We start from the raw sequence: 18,836 nt of genomic DNA, 5'->3' as shown, positions 1-18,836 counted from the left end.
TCATTTCATGCTTCAACCCTTATCAGAAAATGGAAGGCACTCTGAGCAAAGCAGGTTTCACAGAATTTTATGCATTCTTTCTTAGGCCTGTTTGCCCCAGGGAACTGCTGTATCTGCCCAAGGCTGCACAGCTCTCTAGCATTGTTTCAGGCCTAAGTAAGGCAGCCAAGAGATTAGGAGACTTCTTATACACAGATTGAGGACTCAGGCAATGTCAAAGCCAAGGAGTGAGGGTCCATCATCCCCTCTTGCTATAGCCCCCCAAGTTCTTCCCTGAGGGCCCCTTCGCAACCATGCCTGTCTTAGATCATCCCTCCTTTGATGAATATTACCTGTCATTGGCTAACCAGTCATCTGCCCAGGGCCAAGCAGGGTGAAGTAAAAGGGGACAGAGCTGTTGTCCCCACCAGGGAGATAAGCTTTGTCTCTTCAGTGACTTATAGTCCCAAGGTCTCTTACTCAGCCTTAGCCATGGGGGGTTACAGCTTCTGAAACCAGGCAGGGCAGTTCCTGACATTAAATAAATTCTGTCTGCCTTGTTCTGACTATAAATTCCACACCAGCTCTGTAGCTTCCAGTGCCTCTGATACTTATGGAATGGCAAATTTGTTACATGAAAATGAAATCATTCTTGTTTGTGTTTCTCCAAGGTCAACAGACCCTGATTATGATGACAAAAGACTTTGAACCAATCATGGAACAGCAAATCCACCAGGGTGATTTTGGTGAAAGTGAGTGTAACTTTGAATCATTTTGTGACCTGAAGTTCCTCTCAGGTTTGATTGCTTTCTTACACTCTCACTCATGTCCTAAACCCAAGGAACTGTGGAGCTTGAACTCCCATTTATTAACTGTCTGATCGCCCACTTCCTTTAGCGCACCGCAGATCTTGAAAGGCATACCTCTGGCGCCTCTCAGGTCTGAGAGTTGGCTTTGTCAGTAACCTGGGGAACAGAAATCTGCGTAGGATCACCTAGGTAGTTGTTGCCCCAAACCTGGGAAAAGCATAGGCTGGAGGTTCGATGAAAGGGATTGTACACTAGCTAGAGTGAGGAGAAGCATTTCTGGGATAAACTTTGGGGAGAACACAAGAAAGGTCAGAGAGAAGGCTGATTTTTAACTTTTGCTGAGATCTAACTTCATGCTTCTTGTTCCACCAACTCTGAGAAGTCATTTGGGAAAACTGCTGCTCATTTATTCATTCAAAAGTAATGTATTCAGTAATAATTTTTGAGGAGGCGTGAACTCGGCGCTGTTTGGTGCTCTGGATAGTTTGGCTTTTCTCTTAAGGAGTCCCACCAGTTCAGTGCTTGATGTGCAGGCATTTGGGTGGCATAAGGGGAGGGAGTCACGGAGAGGAAAGTCTTCTCAGACAGGCAACCCGTGCGCAGTGGTAGCTGAACTGGTGTTGGGTGGAGGAGCACTGAGGGTAGGGGAGTGGTCCAGGCAAGCGAATGAAGCCATTCAAGGCAGGCTGTCTCACAGAAGCCTTGGCACAGCATGGCTTATCCACACAACTGTGAACACATACGCATCGATGGTGCACAGGACATGAGTGAGAAATGAGATAAAGAGAATGGGTTTTAATTGAGTTTGGTAGGGAATTTGGACATTGAGTTATAGATGATCAGCCTTTAAAGATTATGAGGATGCAGGACTGACGGAGTGATGGGTGCAGAGGGAAGAGACAGGGTGACCTGGTCCTAGGTTGCTGTAGGAATGCAGGTGAGAGATGAGGAAGGTGGGTGTGAGCCAAAAGAGAGAATACATTTAGGAAAGATTTGGTCCTCAGTAAGGATGGGAGTATATGTTTTGGAATTTACTGAGAAACTTTTTTAGAATATATGTGCATGGTTCCTCTCCTGCTGTAATTAATTTGAGAAATAATAGTTTAGAAAGTGAAATCAGTCAGCTTGGGTATGTCAGGTGAAGAAGAAAGTTTAATGGGGCTGCAGTCAGAAGCTCAGGAGGTGGGAGTAAAGATGCCGGGATGTGAGAGGGAAGGTGGAGGATTCTGTTTTGGGCTCCTTTCAGGGCCATGTGGGGTCACCACGCGAAGCAGGCAGGTGTCAGGGGCTGCGCCATTGGCATGCAGGAATCTTTACAATCTTGGGAGTAGGCGAACTTGCTCAGGGAGCCGCTGGTGCTGGAAGAGTGTAGACCCAGGGGGTACTCTGGGACATCCGGCTTTGAGGACAGTCACAGAGACAGCACACCTCTGCACAGGAAAGTGCCCTGGGCCCAGCTAATCCCACCGACATTTTTATAACATGCTTAGTAGAGTAAATCAAGGGAGCAAGGGAGTCTAGGTTAGGATCTTACATCTTAGTAATGTCTTTGTTGGTGCAAAACAATCACTCATGGAGTGGTGAGCAGATATTTTTCCTCTAACCAGAAAATAACTTGCTCAGAGATTGACAAACTTGCTCTGTTAAGGGTTTTGCAGGCCATATGGTCTCTGTTGCAACCACACAGCTCTGCTGTTTCAGTGTGAAAGCAGTTGCGGAAGACACACGAAGGAACAGACGAGGCTGTGTTTCAGTAACAGCTGATCTGTCAGAGCAGATGCAGGCCGTAGGTTGCTGATTCCGGTGGTAGCCCCATGGCTTATGGTCTCATCCCACTGGAAAAGTTCCCTTGCCTCACTCCTTGGTCCTTTACCTCGCTGTGGAAACTTTGAGGTAGAAGCCCAGGTGTGTGCACGGGATAGCGCTGCTCTTTGTACCCAGAAGCAAGGTAAGCTGTGAAGTACTACAGTACTTGGATGTGTCAATGCAGAGTAGATAGAAGTGGTCATGCTGACCCATAATTTATACAGATTATAAACAGCCCACTTCATCAGCATCGGAATCAATGGTGGGAGGGAAGTACTGGGCCCTGGGTCTGGCCAGTGCTTTGAGGGGCACCTCTGTAGTACTTGTTTGCAAGTGGGTGCCGGATCCTACCTCCAGGAACAGGGCGCTGCTTTGTTCCAGCAGCTCTGACGTCACGTTTTACGTAAGGGAAGCATTATGATTTAGGAAGAACCTCAGCCTGGAAGGCAGATGCCCTGTGTCCTAATTTTGGCCTCTGCCACTTGGGCATCTCAGTGTCTGTCTGTGTGAGGGGTTGCATTCCAACTTCTCCTGTCCCTTCCTGCACTAACTGGGAGGTTGGGAACATTCAGTGAATTGGATGCTTGTAATTATAATTTTACTCCCAACTCTTGTCTTGTTTTTTGTCTTGATATCAGTGGATATATTGTATAAATGCTCCATGTTTCATTCCTCTTACTTGTTAAGTGGGGTGGATTGCTGAATGTCATCAAGGGGATTAAGAATATGTGTGATGGTGGTAAAGCTCTGTCCAAAATTAGAGCACTTCAACGTCTTCAAAATACTGCGGCACGTAGTGTGGAACATAGGTTTTGTTGACTGCTAGTCCATTTATTGAGGGGTCCCAGGACCCAAGTAGTAACCAGTTCCTAACTTTTTGAAGACTGTAGCAGTGAAACCGCTTTTATTTCATTTCATTTAGCTTACTGGTTGTCTCGCTTGTTCTCAATCACTTGTTCTCTAGGCAAGTTTGTCACTGTTGGATGGGGCCAGAAGGAGACCCAGTTCCACGGATCAGAGGGCAGGCAAGCGGCCTTTCTGATGCAAATGGTAAAGTTGGTCTGCTGGACACAGAAACTTGATTGGAAGGAGTAAGATTTCTGCCATCCCCCAGGAGCCCAGGTGTCCTGTTAGAGGCTAATAATGAACAGATGTCTTGTGCTTTAGTGAAACTGAAAGCTGTTTAGAAAACCACAGGGAATGGGTCACCCTAGAAAGAGTTTTTCTTTTTTAATGCCAAGCTGTTTTGTCATTTTTTTCCAGTGTACAGAATAGGTATAAGCAATATTCCGTTTTTTAAAAAAGGAATCAGAAATAACACCCTCAGTGCATCCCTCCCTGGTACGCGTGTGGAGCTGCAGTCCTGCGTTCACTGTTGGTCAGCCGCATGCGTGTTTTGTGCTTTCCCTGCATATGTAGATGTCACGTATTTGTTTTTCCTCCTGGGTGAAACGTGTTGGTTTCCTTCTTTCTGGAGACATTTGGCAGGTAGAGTGACAGGATTTGTTGATAACAGATGAGGTGTGGGGTGTGAGAGAGTGGAATTGAGGATGATTTGGGGCCTGGGCAGAGGGAAGCATCGTGGGTGTTATCTGAAGAAATCTCCATGAGCTGCCTGCCCTTCTAGGGTAAGGGAGTCAGTAACACACTGTCCACCAGTTACGTTCTCCGTCCCTCATTGTTTCTAGCTGCGTTTCATGTGACTCGCGCTTCATCAGGCAGCTTGTGTTCCGTGCCACGGGGCAGTTCCCTCTTGAACAGACCTCGTTGGGCTGCCAGTGTGTTCCCGTGGCACGCACGCGGCCGGTGCTGTTCGGACTCGGCCTGTCCCTGGAGCGTGATGCTGGGTGCTCAGGTGGATTTGTCCCCAACCCCGCAGGGCTGGCTTCTGTCTTCAAGGCCTTCAGGACTGAGATGCAAGTGACACTGGGAGCCGGCCTTCCCCTTGGACTGTGAGCACAGAGCTCTCGCGTTTTTTCGTCATTGTGGCTCCCTGTAGGGCCTCCAGCTCAGCTCTGCTGTGTGCAGTTGTGCAGCTTACGTAACAGATAGAGCTCTGCTCTCTTAGGTTTAGACAAACAACATTTATGTCCTTGTGTTGGTTACCTGGTGGATTTCTCAGGTCACATTATTTTTTCATGGAAAATATTTTCCACTTATTTTCCTTTGTCTGTTTTTTTTTCCTGTTTGTCGAATTTATTGGGGTGACACTGGTTAACAAAACTATACAGGTTTCAGGTGTACAGTTCTATAATCATCTGTACACTGTGTTGTGTGTTCACCACCCCAAGTCAAGTCTCTGTCCCTCACCATTCATCCCCCCATACCCTCCTGCTCCTCCCTCCACCCATCTCCCTTGTTTCCACTATTTAGATCTGTAGCTCTTTTCTTCTATTGATTGGAGACTGCTTTTTATAATGCCCAAAAGGGGATTAAAAAAAGATTTTATTTATTTATTTTTAGAGAGAGGAAAGAGGAGGGAGAAAGAGAGGGAGAGAAATATCAGTGTGTGGTTGCTTCTTGCACGCGCCCTACTGGGGTCCTGACCCGCAACCCAGGCATGTGCCCTGCCTGGGAATTGAACCAGTGACCCTTTGGTTCGCAGGCCAATGCTCAAACCACTGAGCCACACCAGCCAGGGCAGTATTTTTTTTTAAGTTCTTTTTTCTTGTTGATGATTTATGGATGTAAGTGTCCTTTTATTCGAAGAACTCTTGAGGTTTCTATGAAGCTGGTGTTCTAGGTAGCTTAAACCTTGTGTACAAGATTTAATGGCTTGCATCTTGTTTGATTCTGGGCCATTTAAGCCCACCAGTGACATTTTGGCTTTCGTTATCTCTTTAGCTCGAGCCTGCTTTGCCCTGGGATGACCATAGACCACGAGTCACCTGGCGTGGTGATGGACAATTTTTTGCTGTGAGCGTTGTTTGTCCAGAGACAGGTATGGAAATAACTTGCAGTTAAGCAAAAAAATGTTTTATCTTACTAAGTTTGGGAAAGTTTTTTCTTTTTCATTGAGGATTTTTCTGCTGCTTTAGATGTTAACGAATTCAGAGCTAAGATTTCAAAGTGTTCTTTGAGGACATTTGGTCTAACTTCCTACCTACCTGTTAGATGCAAATATTTAACAAGATTAATCTAATTGGCTTTGTAAAACAGTTTTTATTAATAAGGGAGGTGTTTGAAAAGTTCTGATTGGCAGCATTTGTCATAATGCTTTAAGTTTGTTTTTTATCTTTTTTTTCCCCCTGCCTCTACTGCACAGGGTCTCGGAAGGTCCGAGTGTGGAACCGAGAGTTTGCTCTGCAGTCAACCAGTGAGCCCGTGGCGGGACTGGGCCCGGCTCTGGCTTGGAAGTGAGTGGGAGGAGAAATCTTAGAGCTCCTTCCTCGGAATTTCCTGGAACTGGGGTAGGGGTGGGGGTACCTATTGGATCTAGGTGTTGGTGTAACACAAAAAGATAATTGCTTTTTTTCATTTGGCTATAAGCCTGTATATGTTTTTCTTTTTTAGTTCCCTGAAACTTGACTTCAGTTTAAAGAGTAAATTATGGGCTTCTTCAGTTATCTTCATCATTCCAAGGCCCACACATTTTGCACATTGTAGGCAGGGTCTCCACGAAGCCATTGTGTGCAACAGAGAAAGATGCTTTGCAGGGAAGTCGCAGTCTGCACAGCTCTGTGGGCAGTGGAGCTGTGGAGGGGGCTAGGGAGAGAGAGGGCTTCCTTCCCCTGCGCAGACTCCCACACCGAGGGCATCTGCTTGCGGAGGAAGTTCAGGCTGGACTCAGGCCTGATCTCCCCTTGGCCCAGCCCCCTCGTGCCAGCCATGACCTGCCTGGGATGTACGGCTGCCCTGGGGAGAGGAAAGATAGGCAGAGGAAATCTCTCTGCCCTGTCTCAGCAGCACCCGTTCCCTGTGAAGCCACTAGGGCTCTAGGATTTAGACATCTTGTTTCCCACTGGTATTTGGCAGCTGGATGAGAGAGCACAGAGAAAAATGTATTTGTATTAAAACCTAGTGACAAATTTAAATGAGGTGATTGAGAAGTCTATAAAAATACCTACCTGAACGTGGAATATTGGCTGCAGTTACCTACTTGAAGGAAAAATAGGCTACGGTTTTATAAGACGTTACGATGGAGTGGTTTAAATAGTGTGTTGGTTTTTAAACACGTCACCCGGGTGCCACCTAAATCTGAGGCTTTGTGGGGAGGCGGAGGCTTTTGCAGGTCAGGCAAAGGGACTCTTTCCTCTGGGCGAGTCTAGTCCCATGCTAGGGTGCCGGCTCACTGGGAGACACATGGGATTTAAAGCTTCTTTGGGGTTTTTTTTCTTTTTTCTTTGTCTTTGGTGAGAAAACTGTTTCTCCTCATTGTACCTTGTTTTAAGCCAGCTGGACGCCCTTGGGGGCCTTCTAACACCGCAAGTTTGCTTTCAGGCCCTCGGGCAGTTTGATCGCATCCTCGCAGGACAAACCCAACCAGCAGGACATCGTGTTTTTTGAGAAAAACGGACTTCTCCATGGACAGTTCCCTCTTCCTTTCATCAAAGATGAGGTTAAGGTAGGTGTCTGAATTGTTTCGCCGTCAAATTCAGAGGTCTTCACACAGCTGTAGAGAAGGCGTGTATTTGATGTGGGTGTGTAAATAGAAGCTCCAGTGTAGATAATAATAAAAATAGTGGCTGCTTATAACTGAGTTTTTTCCCTTAAAAAAAAAAGCAATTTTTTCCTTAGAGATTGTTAAAGAACAAATGGCATTTCTTTCCCACCCTAAATAAAACATAGACAGGAAATAGAAATGTTAGTAATTATTGTTTGTTTTGACAAAAGTATAATTCCAGTAATAAATATGTTTCTCTTTCATAACACTTCAACCTTAAGCAGCTTTTGTACTATTAGGATCTTTGTTGGAGCAGATGCACATCAAACAGTAATCTTTATGCAAAAAGTTGACAGGGGAGGTTCACGAACTCCCTGGTACCTGTTATTTGTAAGATACCAACATTATGCAAAATTATTTTTATCCCTCCACCACTCTCTGGCCTACACACACAAACACACGTACACACATTTTTATTTTCTAGGTTTCTTTTAAATTCTAGAAAATGTATTTTTAACATGCATTTCAACAGTTAACATTTTTTTTAAAAGATTTTATTTGTTTATTTTCAGAGAGGGAAGGGAGGGAGAAAGAGAGAGAGAGAGAGAGAAACATCAATGTGCGGTTGCTGGGGGCCATGGTCTGCAACCCAGGCATGTGCCCTGACTAGGAATCGAACCTGCGATGCTTTGGTTCGCAGCCCAAACTCAATCCACTGAGCTACGCTAGCCAGGGCTAACAGTTAACATTTTTATTTAAATACTCACAATTACATTATTATCACATTTTGCAAAATTAGTAATCGTTCCTTAGTATTACCTAATACCCAGTCCATATTCAAATGTCCTTGATTGTCCAAAATGTCACCTTGCATTTGGTGGTTAAGTCTTTTTTAACCTTTAAGCATGTTGCATTTTTAAAGGCCTCTAAAATCACACATCACACAGACTTGTTTAAGGACTCTGTAGGTTAATAATTTACAGCTGGGGTCAGCTCCAGCTGTGGGATGGCTTGGTCGTGAGAACAGGGAATTCAGCTGACAGAAAGACTTCAGAGTAAACACGTAGGTAAAGGACAGTGACAGGTCTTTTTTCCTGTTAGGTAAACGACCTGCTCTGGAACGCAGATTCCACTGTGCTTGCCGTTTGGTTGGAAGACCTTCAGAGGGAAGAGAATTCCGCTCCAAAATCCTATGGTAAGATGATGCATCATCTCAGCCTTTTGTCCCATAAGATGCAGTTCAGAGTAGAAGATGTGGCATTGCCCTTACCCCTTGTACTCGGTCCTGTGGTGGAATCTGAGATGGGTGGTGCTTAGGTTTTGGCTATTGATGATTTCAGTCGTGTATCAGTCAGGGGTCTGTAGAGAGACAGAGTCAGGGCAGGCCTGAGCAGGCTGGAAATTCAGGTAGGAGTTGACGTTTCAGTCTTGCCTGAAATTTATAGGACAGGCCTGCGTCTGCAGACAGGCAGGGGTCTCCGTTCCACTTTGGTGTAGAATTCCTTTTCCTCCAGAAAGCCTTTGCTGTTAAGGCTTTTAACCCATTGGAGGAGACCCACCCACGTTATGGAGGATGGTCCGCTTTATTTAAAGTCAGCTGATTGTATATGTTAATCGCATCTACAGAAGACCTTCCCAGCCACATCTAGACTACTGTTCAACCAAACTACCTGGCACCGTAGCCTGGAAAATTGACCATTACAGGTCATCAGTACTTCTTAGGTGGTATTACTACAGAAAATCAGAACATTGGCCAAAAGAATACTACACTGTGGAAGTGAAAAATTGGATTAGATGTAAGAATCTTCTCTGTACCTTTTAAATTGTGTATATAGGTATTTTTTAGTGTATACTTAGTAGGTGAAACCATTAGAAAATAAAGATGAGAAGGAAAAAGTTAATCCATAATTCTGTCACTCTAATAATGACTATTAAAATTTTCTCGCCTTCGAGATTTTATATGTTTATCTAATCATAGCCACAATCTCATTTTTGTTAACATATGTAGGCATGATATGTGCAGTTTTGTAACTACATTTCCACTGTTACATACATATTTCCATTTCAGATATCCATCTGCATTATTTTAAGTTGCTGTGTGATATTCATTTGTGCCAGTTTCCTAAATCCCATTCCGTTAGACATTTTAAAGTTTTGTAATTTCTCATTATCAGCAATAATGTGCTGAACATTTTTATTCATAAATCTTTTCACTTGCTTGATTATTTCTAAGTGGCTTTCAAACTTTATCAGTAGAACTTTTTATTTGACTCAAATGTTACTTAGGAAGCTCATTCATTCATTCATTCATTCGACCCAGTGGTTTACAGCCCTGGCTACACCTTTAGGACAAAAAAGCAAAACCCTTTCCGGGCTCATCTCAGCGGATTCATGGTGTTGGAATGCAGAGTGTTCATCAGTATTTTTTTTTCTCTCTGAAAGGCTCCCAGATGATTTTTAACGTGCAGCCGGGGTTGAGAACCACAGGGCGTCAAGGGCAGGCACTGGGATATGCTCAGGACATGTGTTGCGTGAGCATGTAGTCTAAACTCACCAACTCACTGCCAGGGAGAAATACCGCGATAGGTGGGTGAGAGAACTGGGTTAGATTTGCTGTGATCAGTGAATTGAGAATTAGTGAGCAAGGAGATGTTTAAAGAAAATAAATTTCTTTTTTTTAATATTTCTTTTTTTTTAAAGATTTTACTTATTTATTTTTAGAAGAGGGAAGGGAAGGAGAAAGAGAGAGAGAAAAAAACATCAGTGTGCGGTTGCTGGGGGCATGGCCTGCAACCTAGGCATGTGCCCTGACTGGGAATCAAACCTGCAATGCTTTGGTTCGCAGCCTGCGAGCAATCCACTGACCTATGCCAGCCAGGGCTTGAAAATAAAATTCTTTTTTTTTTTTTTAAGATTTATTTATTTATTTATTTATTTTTTAGGGAGGGAAGGCGGTGGGGGGAGAGAGACAGAGAGAGAGAGAGAGAAACATCAATGTGCGGTTGCTGGGGGTTATGGCCTGCAACCCAGGAATGTACCCTGGCTGGGAATCGAACCTGGGATACTTTGGTTCCCAGCCTGTGCTCAATCCACTGAGCTACGCCAGCCAGGGCTGAAAATAAATTTCTTAATATCATCAAGATATTCATTTACGTGTTTCATCTGTTTAATAGAGGTTGGTTTTGATGTGATTAGGTCTTTTTTTCTTTTACTTTATTGAGATATAGTTAATACATAACATTGTGTAAGTTTAAGATGTACAGTGTACGATTCGATACATATATATATATATAGTGAAATGTTTACCACAATCAGGTTCTGTTCACATAATTATCATTTTTATTGTTGTTATGGCAAGAACATTTAAGATAACTCTCCTGAAAACTTCCAAGTGCCCAATGCTGTATTGTGAGCTGCAGGCACCAGGCTGTATATCAGATCCCTGACTCTTACTGTCTTACAACTGAAAGTTGATGCCCTTTGAGCAACACCTCCCTATGTCCCCTGCCCGTCAGGATTAGGTCTTATTTTTTTAATAAACATTGAGAAAGATCATTGCTTGCTAATGTCCTTGGACACCTCAATCCTAACTAATACCAGAGAACCTTGCACATAACTGCGTGCAAAGCACCTGGGAGAAAACAATAAACATCTTAGCTTAACTCAGCATAGCAGTGCTAGTCCAGAACTTTTGGATTGAGTGTTTTAATACTGTTAATCTGTCAGCTTTCTTTCTTTCTAAAACAACTCTGAAAAAAAAAACAAAAACAGCGCACTACAACACTGTCTTGGTTTTAGCAGCCTTCCACCCTCATTAGTGGAGAGGCTGAGCTGGAAGAGTCATTTGAAGAAGGAAAGGTTGTCCCAGTGCCCCTCCAGCGGGTGGGAGGGAGTCTGTCCCTGCGGCCTCTGAGGGCCTTCCTTTGGTTTTCCCTTGCAGTTCAGCTCTGGACGGTGGGGAACTACCACTGGTATCTCAAGCAGTGCCTGCCCTTCAGCGCCTGCGGGAAGAGCAAGATTGTGTCTCTGATGTGGGACCCGGTGACCCCGTACCGGCTGCACGTTCTCTGCCAGGGCTGGCACTACCTCTGCTATGACTGGCACTGGACAACTGACCGGAGCCTGGGAGATAGTTCCAGTGACATGGCAAACGTGGCTGTCATCGATGGACGTAAGCAGCTGGGGAGGGCGTCGATGGACCTGGAAGGGGTCCCTTTGCCTGGTGCCTGCTGACGTGGTGGTCTCACTAAAACAATGGGGACTGCTTAGTGGGCTGGTTGCTTTGGCTGTTTGGTTGATTTTTACTTACTTATTGTTTTATTTGGACGGGAGAGCCCATAGGTGGGACATGTGCCCACCTGGGGACCATGGTCCCTCCTCTGCACACTTGCCTGCCAACCCAGTTCCTTGTGGTGCTGCATCCACAGTCTTCACATATTTCCCGGTCCAGCCTTTGAAGACATTGAAAATTTTGACCCTGGGTAGGGGGGGACTCAGTCATGTTGTGGTTGTGGGTGTGTCAGCCTTGTCGTTTGCCCTGACTTAGGTTTGCACTGACCCTGACCCTTGCATCATCTCCCCACCCCCGCCCCATGTTGCTTTGTTTTCTGATAAAATACTTGTCGATAACATACCTCTCCAGTGTGTTCAGTTGGAGTCACAGACATCTGTCTGCCGTGAGGATTGGCTTAGAATGAGGTGGAGGGTGTTGTTGTTTTTGTTTTGGTGAGGGGGAGGAATTTGGGGAGAGCAGTAGCCTCCTGAACAGGCAGTTTTCGTTTTGCTGATAACAAAAGGAAAAACTTGCTTCTAAGATTGTAATGTGAGTTGGTGTACTAATTCATGTTCTGTGTGTTCATAATACTGATTTAATATTAATGCATTCTGTGTAGAGGACTTAATCATGTATGCCCTATTTCCAAATCCATGCAGAGGGCAGTGCTTTAAGGAATGGAAACGTAGTGATCCCTTGCTTTAGTCTGGCTGGGTGGCAGGCCGAAGCTAGAGGAACTCTGACTTCGTCCTAGCCCCTGGCTCCTGAAACCTCCAAGACCAGAGATGGACTTCCAGGCCTGGAGGTGGCAGTAGCCAATGCAGACAGAGTCTGTGATACCTCCTTTTCCCTCTTATATGATATGTAAGCTTATTCATGATAAAAAACACCAAAAATTATTGAAAGAATTGCTGTTTATGTCCTACCACCATTAGCTGGTGGTACTGCGCTGTTCTGATGCCTCGTTTTACAAATTGAACATCCGTGGGTGTTAACCCTCCTTCTGTCCCTCTCTCACCTGCAGACAGGGTATTGGTGACCGTCTTCCGGAAGAGTGTAGTTCCGCCTCCCATGTACACCTACCGCCTGCTGCTCCCACAGCCTGTGAATCAGGTCACGTTCTCTGCACACCCTCAGAAGAGTAACAACCTCGCTGTCCTCGATGCCAGCAACCAGATTTCCGTTTATAAGTGTGGTATGTTCACAGCTGTTCTCAAGATGCTCTGCATCTGGCTCCTCCTCTAAAGAGCAAGTTATAGTTTGGTGTTGCCCTCGCTCTGGTATTTCTAAAAATTTTGAAGTTATAATTAATATTTATATCATCTGACGTTTATTGGGTTGGCCAAAAAGTCCATTATGTTTTTTCCAAATGATGGTCCTAGTAGTGCTTAGTTGTTTTTAACTTCATTTGAGATCATTTTGGTAGATTGTATTGTGACAGCTTTCATATCAGCATGCATTTAAAAAAATCAGAATTGGTGAATTTTTGTGCAGCCATTTTAATATTGAAGATGGAAGAAAATATGCAACATTTTGGGCGTATTATGCTTTATTATTTTAAGAAAGGTAAAAATGCAACTGAAATGTGAAAAACAATGTGTGCAGTGTATGGAGAAGGTGCTGTAACTGATGGAACGTGTCAGAAGGTTTGCAAAGTTTCTTGGTACTATTAACATTTGGGCAAATAATGCTCTGCTGTGGGGCTGTCCTATGCATGGGAAGATGGTTAACAGCACCCCTGGCCTCTACCCACTGGAAGCCAATAGTGGGAGATAGCCGACATACTCAAAACATCCAAATCAATGAAGTTATGGGTGAAAATGAAAAATGTGTCTTGCTTTACAGAAAAAATACAATGGGCTTTTTGGCTACTACAATAAATAGGCATGTGGGATTTTTTTCAATGGGGTTTTAGTTTCCCTCTGGATTATAAAAAGTATTCCTTTTGCTTTGTTGAACTTGAAGACTCAGTTATTAAAAGAATAATGTTCAACCCTGGAAATAAGACAGCATCTTACTACATCTTGAACACATCTTACAGCTTCGATTGCCTTTGCCTGTGTTTTCAGTCGATCTCACAGCCCCCCTGGGAGCTGGGTCACAGGTGGAGTTCTTTGTCAGAGACGCACGGCGGGCAGGCTTGCAGCTGCTGGAGCAAGAGCGGGCAGGGATTCCAGCTCAGGGTTCCAGCTTCTCGTTCCCTTGCCTCCCGCAGCCCCACTCTCGGTGTCTAGTTGCTCTTCTGATGGACTGGGAGGCCTGACACCCGTGTTTAGTTGTGAGTTCTGTGGTCACGGCACGAATCATGCTGGCCAGTGGCACTGGTGTCCTTGTTTTCAAGTAACTGCTGAATTCTCAGAAATAAACTTGGTAGCTGCTGGGTGAGAATAGTCAAGACTAACTGTTTATATCGGAATTTCCTGTTTGCTTATCAGCTTTTCTGTTAATCAATAGCCTACTGTTTATACTAGTACAACAGTGGGTCCTCGTTTCAGTCAGAGTCATGTTGTTACAATGTTGATGAGATGCCGTAGGGACTTAACCCTTCTTTATGTCACTTAGGCTCGGATGAAATGGACTTTGTTGTGTGTAGTTACACTTAAAGTCACAGAATGTGTTGATGGCATTTAGTGAGGACTGATGTACTTGGATATGACTCCAGCTTCTCTGGTTTTAGTTTCACTCTATAAAATACTATAAAAATCCTCCTTAAACTTTTTATTATTTAATATCTTTAAGAAATAATAGTAACGTGTTCACTGTTAAGACAAATCAGAAAAAGCAAAAATTAACTGCTTTTCAAAGTGGATTTTCTATCATCCAGTAATATCAAAAGGAAGTGTGGTTTTCTTTGTACTTGACTACTGTTGGGTATCTGGTTGCTGGTTTTATGAGATTAAACAGAGTCAGATGTAGAGGAGCTTTTGTGGTGCCTACTATGTGATACCAACTTGAGTTTGCATATTGTTTTACAACGTACAGAGTGTTTTGTCTTACATTCACTTAAAAAATAACTTTATTCATACCGCTCACCCATTTAAGGTGTACAATTCTATGGGTTTTAGTATGTTTACAGAGTTTTGCAGCCATCCCCACAGTCCATCTGGGACATCTTTATTTCTGCAGAACGAAACCCCGTGGCACCCTGCGTTTGCTGTGCTGACACTCACACCCCCGGGACCAGTGGGGCGGCGGGGTGAGAGCTCTGCCTTTGGGAGGTTTGTCAGGTGTTGGGACGTGAGTAGGCCAGGGGTGTGGGCACCTCGAGGCAGGTAGCAGAGCGTCCAGGCAGGAGAGGGTGAGAGCTTGAGCCAGGGGAGCGTCTGCAGAAATGCGAAGAAGAGAAAGATCCTACGAATCCAGGAGCTGAAAGCCTCTGAGAAGTTAAGGAGCACGTTGTCGAGTGTTGGCGTGTACAGGAGTCTGGAAAAAGGCCGCAGGAGTTTTCATCTGAGTGTAGGACTTAGAGATTAGTCTTCAAACATGGAGCTGTTTCCGATGAGGGTGCTGGTGTGGATGGCTGATGTGGAGCTGGAGTTGTTGAATGCCAGCGTTGGGTACTGCTCAGTGAGCAGGATGTCGGGAGAGCATGAGGATCAGGGCTGGCAAGGGAAGGTGGCTTTTGCATCTGGTGTGACCAGGAAGCCTCCGTGAGGGTGACATGTAAGCAGAGACCTGGCGGAATCGGAGAGGGAGCCATGCCAACACCCAGGGTGAGAATGTGCGGGCAGAGGACAGAGCAACCGCTGAGGCGCTGGTCATCTGTAGGACAGAGCCAGGAGTTCAGGGTGGCAGCAGCAGAGCAGGTGAGGGGAGAGTGGTGGGTGGGGTCACAGAGGGGACAGGAAACAGCTCTTGTCACCCTTGATGGATCTGGGAAGATGTTAGTGTTCATTCTGGTGAGACAGGGAGCCGCCGGAGGGAGCAGGAGAGTGTGGTGTTCTGACTCAGTTTTTAAAGGATTGTATTGGCTGCTGTGCAGTGAATAGCCTCCATCAGGAATGGAAGGAGAGTGGCTTTTTTTTTTTTTTAATATTTAATTTATTTATTTTTAGGGAGGGAAGGGAGAGAGAAAGAGAGAGAGAGAGATCAATGTGCGGTTGCTGGGGGTTATGGCCTGCAACCCAGGAATGTACCCTGGCTGGGAATCGAACCTGGGACACTGAGAATGGCTTTTGATCAAGGGTGTGAGGTTGCAGAGAGGCAGTGGTGGGACAGTGGGAGGAAACAGCACCGGGCTGAGAGGGCAGCCCCACCCCCGGTATTGCTGGGGCAGGTGAGGAGGATGTGGTATGAACAGAAAAGCAGATTTTGGTTCTTCTTCTGCCTGAAAGGCAGGCAGAGATTTTAAAAAGAGAGTGAGATGTGATTATTTTCTAGATTGTTTTTTTGGTAAAGTAGTTTGACACCTAGAACCCCGTGGCCTTAGTATCAAGAGAAACAGTTATAGTTTACCATGATCGTATTTGCAATTTTGTTTTCTAGGTGATAGTCCGAGTGCGGATCCCACGGTGAAACTGGGAGCTGTGGGTGAAAGTGGATTTACGGTTTCCCTTGGGACACCTCACCTGGAAAAGAGATACGAGTAGGTGGTTCTTAACTAGAGCTACAGGTGGTTGGTTCTTAGGAGTAAATTTACCCTCTGTTACCCTGCACTGTAGCAAGTAGATACAACACCGTGTGCTGGTTTTTCAGCCTCGTGGGGGAAGCCACTCACTTGTATTCCGAATGTCACATATGCTGATGGGTGGCAGGAGAGTGCACGTAATAAACCAGCCTAAAACCCACTCCTCTCAGCAGCCCTTGGTTCTCCAGGGAGCGATGGAGACGGAGATGACAGGGCAGAGCTGCATTCGCGCTCCTCGGCGAGGAGTCCGGGTTGCTGACGTGCGGCCGGCCCCACGCAGCCTGTGCCTTGGCCTCATCCCACGCTCCGCCGAGGTTGCAAATCAGAACACATTTCCCTCTGGAAGTAATGTTGTAAATGGATATAAGCAAATACCTCAGGAACACTATAGGCATTGTAAAATGACCCAGAAGCCAAATTATTAATTATAATGCCATGTCTGTAAAAATCCAGGATTTCAGTGTATTTTATTTGATGAGCCCATGTTCTTAATAACCTCACTATTCTGTGTCCTGGGAGCTTTTATTCCTAAGCTAATAGGAATAATAAATTGGCTAGCACAAACAACTGATTGTTTCTTAAATACATGCAGTATATTTAATAAATGTACAACCTGTATGTATCTTACCTGTGTTTGATTTGGAGTCTGCCTATATAATGCTTAATAGTTTTCAAAGAACATTGCCATGGATGATTTTATTCCACAGACTTGAAACCATGAGAGGACAGAAAGTGTGAGGCAATTTAGAATATAGGGTCATGTTTTAGAAATCGAGAGGAGAGCTTCCAGTCATTCAGAGACAGTTCCATGAAGGACGCGAAGACTTCTCGTAACCCTAGAGGAAGGGCTGGGTGAGCGCTGGCAGAGGAGGACTGGGAACATGGGGTGTGGCAGGCAGCAGAACGCTGGTGAGAACCAGGTGGGGGTGCCCCTGCGTGGGGCCGAACGCAGCGCAGAGCCTGAGTCCTGGAGAGCTGGGTGAGCAGCTCCTTGGGTGTGCGCTGCGGGCCTGCTGCTCCAGCTCAAAGGCAGGAAGTGGCCGTTAGGAGTTCCTGCCTGGGGTGGCAGTACGTACTGTCCTCTGGTGTATGAATGCTGTCGAAGGGAGAGGTTAGAGACAGGGAAACTCGCTCGCAAGCTAATGTGAGAAGCTTAGGAAAGGACCAGTTCTATTGAGACCCAAGGATCGGCTGCAGTTTGGTTTGTGGGGACAGTGGGAAACCTCTGGGGTTTATTAGCGCAGAGTCGACCTGGGGTAGGGGACTTTCTTGTGTGGTCAGTCTCCTGCAGTGTTCTCTCCAAATCTGTGAAGATCTCGCAATATAAGAGACAAGAGTAAATGAATAGAAAACATATCTTAGAGCCAGGCAAATGTTATCTGTGGATATTTTAGTATTCGAAATCACTTCAGGTCTTGTCCCTCCAAATAATTAGGTGTTGACTGTATACGGGGTGGTTTATTCTTCCTTCATTCAGGAAATTCTCGGGGGTATTAAAAGCTGTATTAACATTTTGCATATTCTCAATATTTAAAACAGAATTCAGTTTGAGAATAGTGAAGATCAAGAAGAAGTAAATCCACTGAAGCTCAGCTTTCTCACTTGGATCCAGGAAGACATCTTCCTGGCCGTGAGCCACAGCCAGGCCAGCCCGCGGTCTGTCATTCACCACCTGACCGCGGCCTCTCCCGAGACGGACGGCGAGCTCGGGCAGCTCACTGTCAGGTACCACAGCGCTCTCCTGGATTTCGTGTCTCGCTGGCTGGGGTTAGGCTTTGTCCGTGTGTGCATAGGGCTTCTTTTGGTTTCAGTGAGCCAAGTTGAGGGGCAGTAGCTTCCTTGTTAGACACAATTAGCACGTGGTTAAGGCTGGTTTTGAGTCATGTGCAAATATAGGCTAAAAATGTATCGAGTGGTGAAAAATAGGACAAATACCAATAGATGAGACAACAAAACATTTTAAGATATGTTAAAATAATTTTTTAAAAGATTTTATTGATTTATTTGTAGAGAGAGGGGAAGGGAGGGGCAGAGAGAGAGAGGGAGACTGATGTGAGAGAGAAACCTCAACTGGGTGCCTCTCGGTGCCCTGCGGGAATCAAACCGGTGGCGACCTTTCACTTGGCAGGACAGAGCCAGCCAGCTGAGCCACACTGGTCAGGGCAAGATGTGTTAAAAGTTTTAATTGAACATATACTTACATCCCAGCCGGGTGATTGCTAGCCCATGGGAATCAGCCGCTGATCACCCTTGGAAGTTATGAAAATCAGTTGTAGATCTGTTTCTGTGTGCTGTATTTTGATGTCTGGCCTCCTCCTCTTTACATGCTGTTTGGCGCTTGGGTCCACTTACTGCTGGGAAGTGTCCTCAGTTTTCTTTGCTAAAATTTCACTGCTGCCTCACCCCGAGTTTCATTTCGATTCCTGACTGCACCTTTGTCCCAGGTTTTAGTTAGTGAGAGCTGCTGTCCGCAGTGCAAGGCCCCGTTGTGCAGTAGAGCGTGTCCACACAACCCTGGGAAATCCTCAGGTTTCCGGCGTCACAACTTGGCACGTTGGGCATGCACTGATGTGAATCTCCAGCTTCATTTGTTATTAAAGATCTGGTTCGATGTAACCTCTGAAAAGCTTGTTGAAAAATTAGGACCGTTTCCTTATTGTATACATAAAACATATCCTGATGAGGTCATTAACTCTGAATCTTTGACTCATAATGCTTTATATTTTTAAAAAGCTTTTT

General features: G+C 45.2%; 1 protein-coding gene across 1 annotated transcript in view; it reads left to right on the top strand.

Moving 5' to 3' along the window:
* Positions 1-18,836, top strand: part of ELP1 (elongator acetyltransferase complex subunit 1) — a 59,664-nt gene that overhangs the window by 8,061 nt on the left and 32,767 nt on the right. Inside the window, exons 5-14 of the mRNA XM_045840820.1 lie at positions 651-731; positions 3,559-3,644; positions 5,439-5,535; positions 5,860-5,950; positions 7,035-7,158; positions 8,299-8,392; positions 11,138-11,368; positions 12,495-12,665; positions 15,956-16,055; positions 17,637-17,822. Coding sequence (XP_045696776.1) covers positions 651-731; positions 3,559-3,644; positions 5,439-5,535; positions 5,860-5,950; positions 7,035-7,158; positions 8,299-8,392; positions 11,138-11,368; positions 12,495-12,665; positions 15,956-16,055; positions 17,637-17,822 — 1,261 coding nt within the window. The remainder of the gene's footprint in view (positions 1-650; positions 732-3,558; positions 3,645-5,438; positions 5,536-5,859; positions 5,951-7,034; positions 7,159-8,298; positions 8,393-11,137; positions 11,369-12,494; positions 12,666-15,955; positions 16,056-17,636; positions 17,823-18,836) is intronic.

Source organism: Phyllostomus hastatus, unplaced genomic scaffold (genome assembly GCF_019186645.2).
Source record: "Phyllostomus hastatus isolate PE091 unplaced genomic scaffold, TTU_PhHast_1.1 phas_contig_34, whole genome shotgun sequence".
Taxonomy (NCBI): domain Eukaryota; kingdom Metazoa; phylum Chordata; class Mammalia; order Chiroptera; family Phyllostomidae; genus Phyllostomus; species Phyllostomus hastatus.
The sequence above is the reverse complement of the archived record's forward strand: the minus strand, read 5'-3'. Positions and strand labels throughout refer to the sequence as shown.